This window comes from Lampris incognitus, chromosome 1, assembly GCF_029633865.1.
Source record: "Lampris incognitus isolate fLamInc1 chromosome 1, fLamInc1.hap2, whole genome shotgun sequence".
In the NCBI taxonomy this organism is placed as follows: domain Eukaryota; kingdom Metazoa; phylum Chordata; class Actinopteri; order Lampriformes; family Lampridae; genus Lampris; species Lampris incognitus.
This window is the reverse complement of record NC_079211.1, coordinates 78,835,034-78,855,465: the sequence shown is the minus strand read 5'-3', so window position 1 is coordinate 78,855,465 and position 20,432 is coordinate 78,835,034. Positions and strand designations below refer to the sequence as shown.

The 20,432-nt window shown below is 44.0% G+C and overlaps 1 protein-coding gene across 1 annotated transcript in view; it reads right to left on the bottom strand.

Moving 5' to 3' along the window:
• The window catches only part of tsc1a (TSC complex subunit 1a), a 115,462-nt gene that overhangs the window by 74,918 nt on the left and 20,112 nt on the right, over positions 1-20,432 (bottom strand). Inside the window, 3 exon segments of the mRNA XM_056278079.1 lie at positions 13,827-13,971; positions 17,131-17,283; positions 17,433-17,536. Coding sequence (XP_056134054.1) covers positions 13,827-13,971; positions 17,131-17,283; positions 17,433-17,536 — 402 coding nt within the window.

Below are 20,432 nucleotides of genomic sequence, written 5' to 3'. Positions count from 1 at the left end.
GGACATAGGATTGAGCCAGTTATTCTCCATAAGGTCCATGAGAGACTGGACATCTGCTTCATCTCTCTTGATCCTTGGACTCTGTAGATCTGGCTGAGACCATTTGCACCTGCCTTGATCTGTCAGGTCTCTCAGCTGTCTGAGGTACATGCTTCTATACTCAGCTGTGAGATAATATTTGGTCACAGCTCCTGGCTTCAAGCTGAATCCCTTTGTCCCTCCAGCTGTTTGGGTGTCTTTGTTCACCGTTTCTTCTATAGCTTGGTCAACAGGGATTCGGCCAAAGGGATTGGTGGAGCCCAGTTGGACTGAGAAGCCTCCTTCCATGAATTCTGTGTACACATCTGGGTGTGTGATGGGCAGCTCAGACATCTGGGCGTAGTAGTAGGGGAGGTAGCGTGCATAATTCATCCTGTCATAAGCAAAGCACCATGGGATCATTGCTCGAATGCTAGCCAAGTGTAGCATCCAGTCTCCCTCTCTGGATGCTCGGATGAGCCCCAACAAGATTTAAACCATGTCCAAATAGGACATCCAGAAGTTCGAGAGGCTGCCGTTTCCACCTCTAAGGAACTCACGGTAGACTTCAAATAGATCCATGATGCGTGTACAAGAGCTGTTCTTGAGGACCTCCTTCAAAGCATGTTGTGAGACTTCTTTCCCAAGGCTGTCAATGGTCTTCAGTGTCTCATTCAGGTGAACCATGTCATTCCTGTGAGTTTCTTCCAACCAGGACAGGAAACCATTCAAGGTCAGTCGCATGAGAGCCTCATACAGGAGCTTGTGTAGTCGCACTGCCCTGTTGTACTTGCGGCCATCCATAACACCAGCAATTGAGCCTTCTGCAATCATGCCAGACTCTGTGCAGAGGTCTTTGAGTCCAGCATCTTGGAAACGCTTTCCTATTATTGCCAGCAGTGTGCAGATGGTGTGGAATACCCCAAGCCTAACGATGATATCATGGAACTTGTCATGGTGTTTCCATGTGATCTCGACAGCCTTCGCATACAGGGCTTGGTCAAAGACACAGACAATCTTCCTCAGGCCTAAGCACTGCATGATGCTCAGTGACTGGTTAAGCACCTCGTTGACAGTAGACATTTGTGTCGCTGGAGCATTGATGGTAGGCAGATAGCCTATATTGTCGGGGATGACCGTCATCTCTCCTCGAGTCAGGATGTTGAAGCCTGTCCAGCTGCTGACTGACTGTTCTTCTTGTTGTGACATGCGTGCTAGGACCCAAAGAAGGTTTTTCTCTCTGGCAAGCTTAGTATTGGCTGCAGTATCGGCATCTGACTTTTTGCTTTGTGGTGGCCCTACCCGTTGTCCAGCATTGTAAGTTGGTAACATTGGTGGGGGTCCATCAATGCTTCTCTTCTTTGTTTTGGGAACAGTGGGCATGGGTTGGACAGGAAGTGGGTTGACTGGCTTTGCTTGCACAGCAATCCCATTGACTCTGTGAGATGTTCCCTCACCACTGACAGTTTCTTCAAGACGGTCGATATTGTCCCAGGCTAAAGTTGTGAATATGCCAGGATGGATGTTAGCTGGAAGGGCAATGCCACTCCCTGATGATGAGAGCTTCTGGAGACACAGGGCAGTGTTGATCTCTTCCATCTGTGAATAGGACACACTGTGACCAAGTCGGTTGAGGATGTTTATCAACTCTACATTTCCTGTCAACGATTTGACACTGAATGGCAGAACAATTTGCTTGGAAGGCTTGGTATTTCCACATGTCACTGCGTATACTATGTCATGGCCAAATGACTGCAGAAGGCACTGCACTCTCTGGGATGCATGATCAGGATCATTTGAGCCTGTGAGTAGAGAGTACAGGAAGATAATGAGCGACTCTGGAATGGTAGGACATTCTGCTTCTGGTTTGACTTCAGGCGGCCAGGTTTGAGGAACATCTTGACTTTTAATGTCTGCTCTCAATTTGATGGCTGCTTTGGCTATAACATCTTGTGCACTGACACTTTTCAGGGTCTGCAGCTCCCTTTTGAGAGACTGATTTTCTTTGGCAAGTTCCCTCATGGACAAGTTATCGGGATAGAGGAGGAATTTTCCTTTCTCATCAGGGAATATCTGCAAGGCTCCAGCAAACTCACTCTCCAGGTTTCGCCTTATGTGCTTCTTGGTTGATTCCTTGACTTGGGCAATGCCTTGGGAGTTCATTGAAGCTACCAGTCTAGAAGAGAGATCAGTCATTGTCATCACTTGAGAATTGCCAAAAAGCTCCATCCTGATGAAGAGGAACAGCTCATTGTATGCCTTATTCACAGCAGCTTCATACTGGGCTGCAGCATCATCATCTTCATTGCTGGCAACCTCTCCTTTGGAAACCTCTTCTTTGGTGTAAAGTCTATAGCATGACCTGTGGTAGTGCCCTTCAGCTGCTACAAGGTCTCTACTCACAATGGCAAGGATTCTGCTGTCCCTTTTCTTTGTGGCTGCACTCCTGATCTTTGCATCAGCTCGCAGGTCTCGACACTGCACCAGTACTTCTCTCGTATTCTGTCTCTTGGAATATTTGCTGTTTTTCTGACAAAATATGCACTCTGCATCATAAGTCCTAGATGTACTTGGAGCATGTCGAGCTACTCTCTTAGATTGTTTCTCTTCAGCAGAGACACAACTTTTCTTTTCTTTTGCAAGGAGGCCATCAAGAATTTGCTTCATAGTGAAGATACTGCGACACTTTCTGTGGTAGTAGATTGCTGGAATCTGTCCCTCAGGAATGTCTTTTGCCAGTTTCAAAACTGGTGCATGATTTCGTATCTGAGCTGCCCTGAGAAGAGTTCTCCATGAGTCGACACTTTGTAGTGAAACCAGCTTATCTGTATCATCAGAACAGTGGATAATGCACTCCACCTGTGGGCGCTTTGGTATTGGGTAAAAACTTGCTTGTTCACCAGTGGCCATATTCAGTCAGTTTTCACCTGCCACATACAAACAAATACATGTAACTTAGGTGTATGAACACTACTAAAACAAAGTTTACTTTGCTTCACCAGCGTCATATTACCATTATTTATCTTACATAGCCACAAATAGATACATTACCTAGTTGCTATGCAACAGCTGTATTTTGTCCACATGAGGCCGCTAAAATCAACACAAGATGAAAGTTCCTCGTAGCCACTTTAACTAATCATATTAACATATGCATTAAAAGAACATGCTAACATTATGGGAAATTAGCTTACAATCTTCTCCAGAGGGAGACAAGAAGATAGATACCAGTTTCCTCTATATGTGTTTAGTAGAAAGCTATCTGGCTGCACGTTAGCCTAGCTTAGCACAATGAATGGAAGTACACAGTACTGGTTATCCTTGGTTGCTGGCCAACTAAGAACTGTCCCAGAGTTTAAGCTAGGCTAATCAGTACCAGGGGTGTTGAAATGCTATATTTGTAAAAATCTGGGCAAATACACAATCGTGAGAGGCACAGAAACAGGTTTCCTGAAAGAAAAATGAAATAGCTGCTCATTTGGAAAGGTTATCATGTATTATTTTACTTCTGTTAGTGTACCAAATAAAATGGCACCAGTGAAGTTGTGTCACCTTGGGTGATATCGATATCTGGTCTGACCCCTGGACTAACTGGCTTTGGTCTAGTTAGTTTCTTAGTAATAATGCCCTTCTAATTTAAGGTTCACAATCACCTCACACAATGAAATAGTATGGGTATATTATACATTTCCTGAATCTTTACAGTCCTGTGAGTATTCCAGTTTTTGTGTTTTGTGTCCCTGATATTCCTAGATGCCACAGGGCTAAAAGAAAGTATATAGTTTAGGCGAACATTGCAGAAAGATGTGTGCCAAGCCCTACTGAGTATGGATGGACAGACGATGAAGGCAAGCTGGCCATTTACTGGATGCGCTCCCCACCTGCACCAGATGTGGTCTTGGAAATGCTAACATGCAAGTGTGTGCATTCATGCAAAATGCCAAGCTGCATGTGCCTGTCAAATGGACTTCCATGCACAGACATGTGCAGGTTACAGACCTGCAGTAACCAAAAACAGCAGGATGGTCCAGAACTGGACTTTGAACTTGGGGAGTCAGATGATGAGAGAAACGAGCAGTTTGATGAATGACAGTGTGATGATTCTGATGGTATTACTGTGGTAGTAGTCTATTGATGCACAGGATGTTGATTCTGGACTTGGTTACCCAGAGCTTGATAACAATAATGTAACCATATTCACATATACCCATTACCCTACCCATTACCATTACATATACCCACTAATGATATGGGATTACATGTATCATTGACTAAGTACGTATATGTAAATGTCAATGTTGTTTAAAATATTAAAATAGTTCATTACCTCACTATGGTATTCCTTTTTATCATGTATTTTGATTGTGTATTTAAACAAATGTATAGAGACCAGTTTGTGACCTAACTGGCTTTGGTCTAGTTCTCATTTAAGGCTCACAATCACCTCACACAATGAAATAGTATGGGTATATTATACATTTTCTGAATCTTTACAGTCCTGTGAGTATTCCAGTTTTTGTGTTTTGTGTCCCTGATATTCCTAGATGCCACAGGGCTAAAAGAAAGTATATAGTTTAGGCGAAAATTGCAGAAAGATGTGTGTTATTGACGGGTTGAAGAGCTCAAGTGACCTCTATATTTGTGAGAAATATCCACAACAGGGCTTGAATGAAAGCTAAGAAGGTCCCCTTTAAAATGATACCAAAGACAATATTATAGAACATTGAAAAATGTCCTGACCATGAGGCTAAACCAGGATATGCACCAGTGTCTAAAATGCAATTTACTTTAGGGGGTGGTTAACTTCATGAGCTGATAACTGTGATAAAGCTGCCACTCAGGAATGGTTATCATACCAAAATATCATCTACAGACATGGATCCTTTCAAAAATTATAAGTAAGTTTTGCCACCTTGAGTGTACCGAAATAGGAAATTTTGGGCTCTGGCCCATGGACTACTGGGCGTCTTGCAGCCTCAGGCAAACTTGGTAGGGGATCTCGGAGCTGCAGTCGTCCGCAGAGGCTGTTCATGGCCAACCACTGCCCAGCTGCCTTGTGGGAAGTCTATTGAGACAAAGGTTAGGGGAGCACACCCCGAGAGAAAAGCCAGGTGTTTGGCGGCACACATTAGGCGGTTCTTCGATGGTCTGGAGTTTCCGGCAGCCTTCTGCAATCATTATGGGTGACTGGTCGTCCTGGGTATAAGCCCTTGCCACCAGGACCAACCTGTCTGTGGGGCGCTTCTCAGTGTGCGACCTGAAGCAGTCTACCTAACAGTTTTTTAATAGTTTTTAACTTGTTCTTTAACATCTCGTGTTTGTGAAATTTATGTCAGAGACTCAGTATGTGGACCAAGGGGTCGTTTACACAGTTCTTCACATTTTTATGCGTGATAACACTATCCCCGGGCTTCTTCTGTCAAGGTGTGAGCTCCTTCTTTCTTTACAGACCTTGACGAAAGGTGATATGCTGACGAGTATACTGATGGAGCTGTACATACCGTACAGTCCGGATAATAAGACTTCTCATCACAAAAGAGGAAGAAAGGGAGGGGTACACCAGAAACTGAAGCACAGTCTCGACAACTGCCACAGGCTTCTTCCACTGCGAACAGTCCTGCTATCCAGTGTGCAGTCTATCAGGCATAAGGTAGAGCAGCTGAAGCGTGGGCCAAATACAGACGCGAAATAAAAGAAGCCTGCCATCTTGCCTTTACTGAAACATGGCTCAGCGAAATGGACCGGGACGAGGACCTGACGATAAGCGGGTTTGGTAGCCCATTTCAACTGGACCAGTCACCAGAGATCACCGGAAAGAGTCGAGGAGGAGGAATGTGTTTTTTCATCAACCAGAGGTACTGCAATACTGTTGTGGTTCGGGAGAAGATATGTACTCCTGACATTGAACTGTTGTCAGTCTCACGCCACCCTTACTGCTTGCCTCGTGAATTTCAACAGCTGTTCTTCACGATAGTGTACATCCATCTGCGAGCTAATGCATCCACCGCTGCACAACTGATTGCTGATGGAACACACAGGCTCGATTCAATCTGCCCGGATGCCCACAAGTTTATCCTTGGAGACATTTACCACTGTATTTTAAACAAGACTCTGAGGACATACGAACAGTATGTGACTTGTGCCACCACACAAAAGAACCCTACGATAGACCTGTGTTATGGTTCAGTGTGCGGCGCTTACAAGTCCTTGCCCATGCCTTCCTTTGGTGCATCGTACCATAACAGTGTGTATCTAATGCCCATGTTCAAACCCTCCTTCAGGCGCCCTGAGCGTGGGGAGAAACAAGTAAAGACTTGCGATGAAAAACTTTCAGAAAAATTTAAAAGATGAGGTTGTCTCCCTAGCTGATAACAAACTAGACCCCTTGCAGTTTGCTTATCAAGCTTGCAAGGGTGTGGAGGATGCAAAACTCTTTATCTGTAAGGTGTTCTTGAGTGCTCTGAAAGGTGCCCACAAATAAAATGTATTATTATTATTATTATTACTATCCTCAACAGAGTATATAAGCACCTGGAGAAACCCAGTTCTCATGTGAGGCTTTTATTTGCTGAATTCTCGACTTTTAACAAGATGCATCCTTACATTTTGATCGAGCGGCTTGCTCCGTATTTTAATTGACCTGATCAGCTTTTAATGCTGCTTCTAAACTTTTTAACAGACAGAATCCAGCAGGTTTTAGTTAATGGAGTTATGTCCAATGTCCTGGTTTCAAACAGGGGCTCACCGCAAGGTTGCATTCTTTCCCCCCCCCTGCTTTTAATTTTATATACAGACAGCTGCAGGTCTTATAAAGAGGGTAGCTACCTAGTGAAATTCTCTGTCGATACCGCACTTTTGTCTCTTCTTCAGGGCTCGGAGTCAGATCACGGTTGCGCCCTACCTGCCTTTGTTGATTGGTATGATGACAACTTCCTTGACCTTAATGTGTCAAAAACTAAGGAACTTGTCATTGACTTTAGGAAGAACAATAATATACCCAAAGCTAGCACTAGACATGGCGAGGATGTTCAAATTGTTGACGCTTATAAGTACTTGGGAACCGTGTTCGACTCCCAACTCAAGTTCGATGTGAACACAGATTCAATTGTCAAGCGTGGACAACAAAGAATTCACTTAACTGCGGAAGCTGAACTCCTTTAATGTCTGTAATACCATCTCGTGTATTTCCTACCAGTCATTCGTTGAAAGTCTTTTAACGTGTTCCTCTATTTGTTGGTTTAACGGGTTGACTGTGAAGGACAGGAACAGCCTAAACAGTATGGTTCAGGTCTGCCCCCAAATAACCGGAGTCCAGCAGAGAGACTTGTGCCCCCTCTGGGAGAAACGAGTGGCCCAGAAAGCAAACGGAATTATTAGCCAGTCTGACCACGTCCTGTCCAGCGAATTCACTGTAATGCCCTCAGGCCGGCGCTATAAAGCACCCCCTAGGAAAAGGAATCGCTATTCTAAGTCCTTCATTCCTTCTGCTATCAAGCTGTTAAATGCTGAGTAGTAATTTTAAATGAATGCTTTATTTTGTTTTAAAACACAATAGTTGGTTTATACCTTGTCTGTTTCTCACATGGCTTGTGGGCCTGTACGTTCACTGAATGTTGTATTGGAATGTAACGTGCAATGCATCTTAGGATGCTTCATTTATTTATTTAGTCTTTTAACTTACGTGGATTTTTATCCTTCACCTGGTCCTCATGTGAGTCTGTATGCATGGCCACACGAGGGTGCTGGTGTGCATCACTTGCCCATGTACTGATCTGTCTGTTCTCTCTGACATACTGCTGATTGCTGCTTGTCTGTGAGTTTGTGTATGCTCTGGGTAGATTGTGGAACTGAATTGCCCTTCTGGGGTGAATAATCTCAATCTGTCATGGCAAAGACAGTGCTACTGAGGACTGCACACCCCCTGTGGCACTCTAAAAACCTCTTTGCCTAGGTCTCCACCTCTGACCATGGTGTACAATATCTGGCTTTTCCAGTTGAAGTCTGGTTGCGTTGGGGTGTCTGGCGACGGGAGCAGGATGGAATTGGCCTGGGAGCTCCTAGTCAGAGCCCTGCACAACAGCAGCACAGGGTATATGGTCACTAGCAGCTGGGATTGAATGGCAGCTGTTTTCGGCAGACCCCCATGTGACTGAGCAGCCCTATTTAGGGACCACACTGCTCAATGCAATCAGGGGGGGCTAGAAAAGGTGGCCTAAAAATTGTCCACTCAACCAACCCCCAGGGTAGGTTACCACGCCTACCGGGAATTCCATCCTGCGGTAAAAACAAGCAAGTGATCCCATTCAAATCAGCAACATAGAATGTTAGGACTCTCCATGATAATGATGGCAACAGACCACATCGAAGGACTGCACTGATTGCTGAAGAACTAAGACGCTACAACGTGGACATCGCTGCTCTCAACAAAACCAGGCTCCTGGGCAAAGGCTGCCTGAGAGAGGAAGGAGGAGAGTACATCTTTTTCTGGAGAGGCTATCCCCCTGGTGGACAACATCAGCATGGTCTTGGACTGGCAATCAAGAACAGCATTCTACCCAGCCTCACTGAAACACCCACCGGACTAAGTGAGAGGCTAATGACCTCCCCGTATCCCCTAGCGAAGGCACGCTATGCCACTCTGTTAAGTACATTTGCACCAACACTCCCATCTGACAATGGTGTGAAGGACAGCTTCTACTAGCAACTACATGAGGCCCTTCATGGTATCCCAAAAAAGGACCAGATCCTTCTTCTGGGAGACTTTAATGCTATGGTAGTCAAGTCAAACTTTATTTATAAAGCACATTTCATACACAGGGAAACACAATGTGCTTTATATAAAATGATATAACAATTGCAACTCAATCATAAAAGTACAAATACAGAAAATAAATATGGATATCAGCAGGTGTTAATGCAGAATATACAAATATCAAAATATACCAAATAAATGCCCACACCAAAATCTTGGCCATACGTCGTTTTAAAAAGTAAGGTTTTTAAATGTGTCCAGGGTGGGGGGGGGCTCCCCTCTCAGGTCTCAGGCAGGGTGTTCCTTCTACGTGGGGCGTAAATACAAAATGCAGCTTCCCCTGCTCTAGACCTAGCACGAGGGATGGTTAAAAAACCACTGCCATTGGACCTGAGAGTTCTTGCTGGTTTATAAGGAATTAACATGTCTTTTATATAGCGTGGTGCAAGGCCATTTAGCACTTTGTATACAATTAAAAGAATTTTAAAATCTGTTCTAGTTTTGACGAGGAGCCAATGCAGAGATGTAAGAACAGGTGTAATGTGTTCATATTTTTTAAATCTGGTGAGAACACGTGTTGCCGCATTTTGAATTAACTGTAGTTGGCGCACAACTGATTTTGGGAAGCCGGTCAATAGACCATTGCAGTAGTCTTGTCTACTTGTTATAAATGCATGGATTAATTTCTCACAGACTGATTTTGATAGAAAGCCTCTTAGTTTTGAAATGTTTTTAAGATGGTAGAAGGCTGATCTTGTGAGATGATTTATGTGGCTCTTAAACTTTAGATCACTGTCCATGATTAATTACACCGAGATTTCTAGCTTCACTTTTGCACTCCAGAGACAGAGAGCTGAGATGAGCTGCAATTCTCTGTTTCTGAGTCTTTGTGACAAAAACAAGTATTTCTGTCTTGTCTTTGTTCAATTGTAAAAGTTTTCGGGCATCCATAGATTAATATCCTCGATACACCGAGTTAGGGAACGTATGGGAGCTAGATCATCAGAAGAAAGGGATATGTACAGTTGTGAATCATCTGCATAATTATTGTCATTTATTTTGTGTTTCTGTATAACGTGCAAATGGGAGCATATAGAGATTAAATAGTAATGGTCCAAGAATTGAACCTTGGGGTACCCCACACATTATACCCACTTTGTCCGAGGAAAAGCCTCCAATAGACAAAGAATTGCCTGTCTTGTAGGTATGTTCTAAACCAGTTGGGAACCGGGCCAGAGAGGCTGACCCATTTTTCTAATCTCTCTAGCAAAATATCATGATCAACAGTGTCGAAGGCGGCACTGAGATCCAGGAGCACAAGAACAGACAATTTATTAGACTCCGTGTTCATATGCATATCATTCACAACTTTGATAAGTGCTGTTTCTGTGCTATGGTGAGATCGAAGACCTGATTGATACATGGCTAGAAGGTAGTTGGATATTAAATCGTTATTAACTTGAGAATAAACTTTTTTCAAGTATTTTGCTGAGGAATGGTACGATGGAAATGGGCCTGTGGTTGACAATGGCTGTCACATCAAGGTTTCTCTTCTTAAGAAGTGGTTCAATGACAGCTGTAGGAAAGATACCTGCCTGAAGAGAGCAGTTAATAATTTCTAAGACATCATGTGCGAAAAAACGTGGTAGGGAGAGGATCAAAGTAAAAGGGGAAGAACTTGAGCTGCCTAACAATATTGTTTAAACTTTTAAGGTCTCGATGGTCAAAGTGAGACATGGCGCCAGTGAAATTCTGGAGAACTGGAGGGTAGGAAAGAACAATTGTATATAGAGTGGAGTATTGGGTACACACGGGGTTGGTCAGGTTAATGCAAATGGTCTGAGGCTGCTAACACTGCAGACTATGACCTCACCATTACAAATACACTTTTTCAGCAGAAGACCAAATACTAAACATCCTGGATGCACCCACGATCTAAACACCAGCACCTGATTGACTATATCATAACAAGACATACTGACACTAGTGATGTCTTGCTGACCCAGGCCATGAGAGGTGCAGAATGCTGGATGGATCACCGCCTGATCATGGCCAAACTCCACATCAAAGTGCGACCCCCACAGCGTCTCAAGAAACCTATAAAAAAAGCAACTGAACTGTGCTAAATTGAAGTCAGCCTCAGCACAGAATGAGTTCCATCGCTCTGTATGCACAATATCCAAAGGAGTTGAATCAAGTGCAACTGGACTTGGTATATATCCGTGAAGATGTTTCGCCTCTCATCCAAGAGGCTTCCTCAGTTCGTGCCTTTCTGACTAGACCAAGCTAGTCTGTCTGGCTGGTGATGAAACTCAGAATTTATCCTCTATGGGTCGTTGTCAGAGCTATTGATATGCGTGGCTCTTTGTGATCTGATGTTTACCAACGCCCGATAACCATAACCTCGATGAATGAGAACATTCACAGACTGTATGCACAATACCACTAGAGTCTAAGGCCACTCTGAGTTCTGACAATTCCATGGATCAGATATGGATCTCCCTAACCTCATTGCTACATCAAGCTGCAATTAACTCTACAGGTTACAGCGCCAGAAAAAATCAGGACTGGTTTGACAAGAACTCTGACACCATCACATCCCTGCTGGAAACCGTAAGCAGGGCACAAAGGACTACTCTCAACTGCCCTGTTTAGTTTTAGTTTAGTTTAAGTTTTATTCAGTCACCCACAATTAACAAATGTTTACAATACAAACAATGTACTCAAAAACAGCGACTGAAAAGGCACAGGCAGAAGCATAATGCTTATATTTAAGCCTGTCCTGTCCCCTGCATCTGCCAACTTTCAGCAGCAGTGGCAAACAGCATGTAAGGAGGTACAAACATCCTTGTGCACTCTGCAAAGTACATGGTGGATGAACAAAGCTCACGACATTCAATCATATGCTGACAGAAAATATATGCACAACTTCAACAATTCTATGAAGACTATACGGCCATAGGAACTGCTCTATCATATCCTTAAAATCAGCGGATGGACTGACAACCCTGAAAGACCAAAAGCAGATCCTGGCAAGGTGGGCTGAACATTTTGAAGCCCTACTTAACCAGCACTCACTAACTGACCAATCCATCCTGGAAGAGCTGCCAATTCGTCCACCCATCCATGAAGTGTTCCTGATTCCTGATTCTATCCAAGACCTCGACCACTCGCCAACTTTTCAAGAAGTACTTGCAGCCATCAACTCCCTCAAGAACAATAGGTTCCCTGGCAGTGACAGTATCTCAGCAGAACTCCTAAAACAAGGAGGATATTTGCGAACTAGAATGATCTATCGTTACATCCTGCAGGTCTGGGACCAGAAAGTGTGTCCTTCAACAATGGAAGTTTACTAAAATTGTAATTCCGGTACAAAAACAGGGGTGACAAGTCCAGCCGTGGCAACAGTCCCAGCATATCCCTGCTAGCTATTGCAGGCAAAGTCCTAGAAAAGTACTGCTTTGCAGGGTGGTGAAGCACTTGACAGAACATCTGCTGCCAGAGTCACAGTGCGGATTTAGGAAGAACAAGAATACTGTGGATATGATTTTCACAGTACGACAGCGACAAGAAAAGTGCCGTGAACAACATCAGGACCTTTTCATGGCTTTTGTCAACCTCTTCAAAGCTTTTTACACTGTGAATCGAGAGCTACTACTTTGGAAAATCCTGAGAAAGTTTGGCTGTCCGAGCAAATTTGCGAACATTCTTATCAAAGTTCCATGATGGGATGGTGACACAGGTGGCCATAGGAGGACAGGAATCAGCGCCCTTTAACGTATGCACTGGAGTGAGGCAGGGGTGTGGTACTCTTCAACATTTTCCTCCTATGTGTCACAAAGTTTTTCCATAAAGATCTGGAAGGCAGCAGTGGGATCACAATAAACTTTAGGCTACATGGAAACCTCTTCAACATTCAAAGGTTCCAGGCAACCACTAAGTTGTTAGCAGTGCAGGTCCTTGAGCTGTAGTACACTGATGACTGTGCTCTTGTAGCTCACACACCCGAAGACCTGCAAACCATCCTTGCTGCAGTTGTGAATGCCTACAGCAGGCTGGGTCTATCAGTCAACATCACCAAGACTGAGGTGTTATGCCTATAGAGGTCCAGTCCCCCACCCACTATGCCTGTCTTAGCTATAGCACACCAACCACTCTCAGCTCAGTTGTTGCATCTTTCAAATACCTGGGCAGCATTCTTTTTGAGGGTTGCAACACTGATCACGAAATTCATGATAATAATAATAATAATAAATCAATCTTATATAGCGCTTTTCTAACACTCAAAGTCACTTAATAGAATCAATAACAGAATCAAACAAGCCTCTGAAGCCTTCATCAAACTCCGATGTAAGGTCTTCCAAAACAAACACCGCCCCCTTCACACCAAAATTGCCATTTACAAAGCCGTATGCATCACAACTCTCCTATACAGCTGTGAAGCATGGGTCACATACAGCCACCACCTAAGGTTGTTGGAACGGTTGCACATAAGGTGTCTGCAGCGAATCATGGGGATCACGTAGCGTAACCGTGTTTCCCATGCCAAGATTCTTGCTAGGACAAACTGCAAGAGCACAGAAGCCACGGCCACAGAACACTAAATGTGCAAGCTTGTGCATGTCATCAGGATGCTTCAAGAATGCCTGTCACATCAAGTCCTGTATGGACAGCTTCATCTGGGCCGACAGTCCGCAGGTGGTCAGAAGAAGCGATACAAAGACCAGCTAAAAACTTTGCTGAAGAAGTGTTGTCTTGACCCCTTGAGACTGGAGCAAGCTGCTATCAACCGTTCCAACTGGCGGGAAATCTGCCACAGAGGTATAGAACCGCTAAAACTGGAGAGTAATGTGAAAAAATCAACAGAAAAGGCTAAGTAGAGACACAACCATGCCTGCCCCCACTAACTCAGACTTCATATGCCCAACGTGCAATAAAACTTGTGGATCAAGAATTGGACTCTACAGTCATCTAAAGAATGCACCGTTAACAAGGAGGGATGTGATCATCGGACTCGAACGACTACCAGCAAGCAAGTGTATTGAGTGTTAGTTACCAGGGTTTTTCAGACTCCAGGCGGCCAGTCGTCCGAACACATCAAAGGAGTCGTAGATGTGTTGTTTTCCAGCATGAGGGACCATGGGTAGCAGGCTGACCAGAACCAGAACCCCCGTAATTAGAATCACCACGTCGATGTCTGTCTGGACACAAGAACCACCACAGAATACTGCTGAACACCCTACTGTTATTAAGGAGCAATAGGCAGCCGTTGATTTTGGGCAGAACTTAAAAATATTTTCAAATCCTTAAACCGAATTCGACACCGCCCTTCCCAATCAAAAAGCATCAGGATGCCTCCAAAGCCACTCCCTGAGAGCACATGCGCACGCTGGACACACCAGCTGATTGAAGTGAAAGCATTTCACCTGAGACAAGCATCATTCTGAGCGGAGCCGAATTAGCTGTACCGAATGGATGTCACACATGTAAGAGAAAACGAACTTTATTATTATAATGAACATGACTACTGGCTGCTGTGCAGTCGGTTTTCTGAATTCCTCAGGATCCGGCTCCATTGTTGTAGCAATCACAACTGGCTCGCTAGGTAGCTAGCAGGCAGCTATGTGTTAGCAACCAACCTTTGTGTATGTGGTTATGTGCATAACAAATGCGCGTGTCAGTGAGGGTTTGATAGACAGCTCGCTCATTCCAATCATTTGACTTGGTCGTTCGCTTGATTGGATGTCGTTGTTTTAGCTCCTACCCTTTACAGGAACGAGGGATTTTTTTCCAGTGTCAAACATCTTATTTTTTTTGAGTACTATTGATTACTGTCGAGATATAATAAGAAATTTAAAATTTTGCCAAAAATCAGCAGCCACCTATAGCTCCTTTAATATGGAATAGGAAGATACCTCAAAGATGCTATGTGTAGTATTTAAACCTTCCAGAGGCATTGTATGACTAGTAAATATCATGACTAGAGAATATCAAACAACTCATAAGTATCAGCATATGTCTAGTTGCTAACAGAATATGATAAGCAAAAAAAAAATTACACACACACACACACACACACACACACACACACACACACACACACACACACACACACACACACACACACACACACACATTGCCTTGCAAAAGTATTCAACCCCCTTGAATCACCACCAATTTCTGGATCATAGAAGATAGTCACACATGTGTTCCCCTAACAGCATTTTCCCACAGCCAGCATAAGTTATGTTTCACTGACTCTATATTAATGAATTAAAAACTAAAATATAGAGCCTGTGTAAGTATTCAACCCCCACATATCAGTACTTTGTAAAGTACCCTTTTGCTGCAGTAACAGACATGATTCTCTTGGTAAGTATGTACAAGCGTTGCACATTCTTCTGGAGTAATTGTTGCTCATTCTTCTTGGCAGAACTTGTACAACTCTTGCAGGTTGGTGGGATGGCGCCTCTGGACTGCGATTTTCAGTCTGTGTCACAGATTTTCAATGGGGTTGAGGTCCGGACTTTGACTTGGCCAGTCAAAAACGTTCACCTTTTTGTTGCTGAGCCATGCCATTGTTGCTTTAGCCTTGTGCTTAGGATCATTGTTCTGCTGGAAGGTGAACCTTCTCCCAAGCTTCAGTTTTATGGCAGACTGCAGCAGGTTTTCTTCCAGTATTTCCTGTATTTAGCCCCATCCATTCTTCCCTCAATGTGAACAAGGTTCCCAGTGCCTGCAGAGGAAAAGCAACCCCATAGCATTATGCCGCCGCCGCCATGCTTCACTGTACGGAGGGTGTTTTTAGGACATGAGCAGTTAGGTTTGCACCACACATAACGCTTTGAGTTTTGGCCTAAAAGCTCAACTTCCGTCTCATCTGACCACAAAACCTTTACCCACATCTTAACTGGGTCTCTCTCATGCTTGGTAGCAAACACCAAGTGTGCTTTTATATGGATAGTTTTTAGCAACGGCTTCTTTCTTGCCACCCTCCCATACAGGCCAGATTTATGGAGAGCTGTGATATGGTTGACTCATGCACATTTACTCCAGTTTCAGCCACTGACTCTGGAGCTCCTTCAGTGACTGCAGGATGATGTGGGGCCTTCCTCACCAGCCCACGTCTTGCTCGGACACTGAGCTTTGAGGGACGGCCCATCCTACAAAGCATCTGGGTGGTGTGATGCAGCTTCCACTTTCTGACAGTGGATCAGTGTTCCGTGGGACACCCCAACACTTGGATATTGTTTTGTGTTCCTTTCCCTCCTTCTGTACTTTAACCACGTTGTCTCTTACTTCAGTGTTCTGCTGCTTTGTCTTCATGTTCTGATGGAGGTCACGCCTGGCTAACGAACTTTACACATAGTGCTTTTATACCCATAAACCAGACCCTCACTTTAATATCTTACAGCTGCACACCAGTTATGTCCCCTTGTGTTAACCTGAGTTTGTTTTAGGTGAAATTTGTCATTTGTGTAAACTTGGAGCTTTCAGAGCACAAGGGGTTGAATACTTATGAAGGCACTGTATTTTACTTTTTATTAATAAAGAGTCAGTGAAACATAACTTATGCTGGCTGTGGGAACATGCTGTTAGAGCTTATGGCTTCACAACAATAATACTGTTCAGGAACACATGTGTGAGTATCTTTTATAATCCAGAAGTTACTGACGACTGTCAAGGGGGTTGAATACTTTTTGCAAGGCACTGTGTGAATCCGCTGTAGTTGCAGGCGATTCAGAACGCTGCTGCTCAAGTCCTTACTAAGACCAAAAGAGTGGATCACATCACTCCAGCCTGCTCTTGTTTCTCCTGATGCCCTGTGTGTTTTGTGTGGAGCTGTGCGACATGGATAAATGTGCCTTGCCTTGGTCAGGGCACAGACGGGAGTGTTGTTCCTTACATGCATGTCTTTTGATGTCTTTTTAGCTGCTATGCAACAAATAGCTGGAATAAACTTCCAGAAGATTCGAGACTTGCTCCAACACTGACTACCTTTAAATCCATATGAAAAACGTCCATGTCTACCATTACTTTCTGCTAAACTGCAAACCTTGTACTTTTTTGCAAAGTTGTAAACTTTGCATGACATTTTGATTTCAACCTTTTCTTCTTTCATTTAAATGTATTTATATGAATTAGTCGTTAAATCCTTCTTCTTGCCCAGTATGCGCCTTTTAGGTGAAGCACACTGACTGTGTCTTGTGTGTAAAATGTGCTATATATAAATAAAGTTGCCTTGCCTATTATCCTCTAGTTTGTCTTGTGTGTTATGACTCGTTGCTCCTGTCATCACTGAACTGCAGAGGGCAGTATTCAGGTGGACATGACACAGAGCACCATGATATGAAAGTTACCTTGAGGCATTTGAGCAGAGAGGTCAGCAGGGGCAGGCGGCTGATCTTGTGCACCCAGGGGGGCTGTTTCTGCACCACCTGCCCCAGCAGGGTGAGCGCGGCCAGACGAGTCCCAGACTTCAGCAGACTCTCATTCAGCTTCTCCAGGAGGAGCTGCGGGAGAAACAGGCGGCTCAGATCATCTGAATTCACAACAGACATGTCTGTTACACGACCCATCGCACAAATACACACACGCGCGCACACACAGACAGCTACACAGAGATGTGCAGGTAGACAGACAGACACACAGACAGACATACCTTGTCATGTGGTTCTCTGACAGAGGAGAGGAGCAGGGCTGCTTGTGGAGAGCTGCTGTCCAGGTAGAATTCAACCAGACTGGACAACACCAGGTTTCCACGGTCTGAGGAGGACACATTATATTCAGTGACCACTTACTGTACACACGTACTATCCACATGAACACACTGACATACTCCTGTTCAGACACACACAACAACAGCCTTAGTGAGACAGGTGTAATTCAAATACATGTCCAGCAAACACTGGGGACATTTATTCGTCATTTCATGTTCTTGTGTACATGGAAGGAAATGGAATATCCTTTCCCCCAGCCCACGGCAGTGCAACACAAAGAATAAAACATATCCAAACTACAAAACACTACAAAAACACATATATCCACCATATAAAAAAACTACAAAACACACATCCAAACTACAAAAAACTACAAAAACACACATATCCCAACTACAAAAAACTACAAAAACGCATATATCCACCATATAAAAAAACTACAAAACACACATCCAAACTACAAAAAACTACAAAAACACATATATCCAACATATAAAAAACTACAAAAACACACATATCCCAACTACAAAAAACTACAAGAACACATATATCCAACATATAAAAAAACTACAAAACACACATCCAAACTACAAAAACACATATATCCAACATATAAAAAAAGTACAAAACACACATCCCAACTACAAAAACACATATCCCAACTACAAAAAAAATACAAGAACACACATATCCAACATATCAAAAAAACAACAAAACACACATCCAAACTATAAAAAACTACAAGAACACATATAGCCAACATATAAAAAAAACTACAAAACACACATCCAAACTACAAAAACACATATCCCAACTACAAAAAAAATACAAGAACACACATATCCAACATATCAAAAAAACTACAAAAACACACATCCTAACTACAAAAACACATATCCCAACTACAAAAAAAATACAAGAACACACATATCCAATATATCAAAAAAACTACAAGAACACACATATCCCAACTACAAAAAACTACAAGAACACATATATCCACCATATAAAAAAACTACAAAACACATCCAAACTACAAAAAACCACAAAAACACACATATCCCAACTACAAAAAACTACAAGAACACATATATCCAACATATAAAAAAACTACAAAACACACATCCAAACTACAAAAACACATATATCCAACATATAAAAAAAGTACAAAACACACATCCCAACTACAAAAACACATATCCCAACTACAAAAAAAATACAAGAACACACATATCCAACATATCAAAAAAACTACAAAAGCACACATCCGAACTACAAAAACACATATCCCAACTACAAAAAAAATACAAGAACACACATATCCAACATATCAAAAAAACTACAAAAACACACGTATCCCAACTACAAAAAACTATAAGAACACACATATCCCAACCACAAAAACTATAAGAACACATATATCCAACATATCAAAAAAATGTTCACTGTCAAATACAGTGAACGCCAGCGTGACTGCCGGTCTGCATAGGCTAGCAGTTAGCTTAGCCTAGCCCGCTTCCACATCCTGTCAGACCGCCCTCGATATTTCCTCCTCGGGCACAGCTCCAGGCAAGGCCATGGTCCCTGGGCCCACCGGACACAGCAGACAAAGCCCTCCCGGACGATCCAACACCAGCTCTCCCAGCCAGACACCTTCGATACATCTCTCCGCACTCCTCATGACGACAACAAAAACACAGTCAAGGCTAGGCGAGGCTGCCACCAGACCGCCCTCAGTGTTATCAGAACTGCTGGTCTGCATGGGCTAGCAGTTAGCTTAGCCTGCCCCGCCTCTGCGTCCTGTCAGAGGGCCCAAGGTGTTACCTATTCGGGCGCAGCTCCAGGCAGGGCCGTGGTTCCTGGGCCCACAGGACACAGCAGACCGAGCTCCCCCAGCCGATCCAGCGCCAGCTCTTCCAGCCACCAAACGAAGACACGGACATAGACAAAGACACTGCATAGACGGTCCTGGGTGAGGCCGCTGCAAACGTAAGTTCGCGCCGCCATCTTCCCACACGGAACATTAACATATATTCAGATGTAGTATATTGACAAACACACAGAATATACATTTTACATACAGATAGCTAGAATGCAAATCTAGATGTAGATGTTATCAATATATAACAGAATTAAGCTAATTGTGTACAAGTGTTAGATATTATAAACAGCTGTACGAAATACAGACTACAGAAATAGAATGTAGATATATTACACAGCCATGGGTTTCAGGCACAAGTACTAAAGTAACTGCAGCGCCATCTTGAGGACCGAGTTCACTTTTACTAACGTCACTTACATTGGTTAGCTGTCTTTATCAGCTGATGATCGGCTAGTAGAGCCGCCACAGATTCTGATTAGCACGGTGACACGGTCGGTCCAGTTTTCCACTTCTGGTGTGGGAAGATGGCAGCGCGAACTCATGTTTGCAGCGGCCTCACCCATTGCCGTCCATGCAGCGTCTTTGTCCATGTCTGGGTTTGTGTCTTCGTTTGATGGCTGGGAGAGCTAGCGCTGGATCGGCTGGGGGAGCTTGGTCTGCTGTGTCCTGTGGGCCCAGGGACCGCGGCCCTGCCCGAAGAGGAAACACCGAGCGCGGTCTGATGGGATGCGGGGGCGGGGCAGGCTAAGCTAACCGCTAGCCCATGCAGACCTGATAATACCGAGGGTGGTCTGGCGGCGGCCCCACCTGGCATTGACTGTGTTTTTGGTGTCATCGTGTGGAGTGCGGGGGGTTGTGTCGAGGGTGCCTGGCTGGGAGAGCTGGCACTGGATCGGCTGGGAGAGCTTGGTCTGCCGCCTCTGGTGGGCCCAAGGAACACGGCCCTGCATGGAGCTGTGACCGAGGAGGAAAAGCTGAAGGTGGTCTGACAGGACGTGGATGTGGGGCAGGCTAAGCTAACTGCTAGCCCACGCAGACGGCAGTTCTGACAGTCATCCTG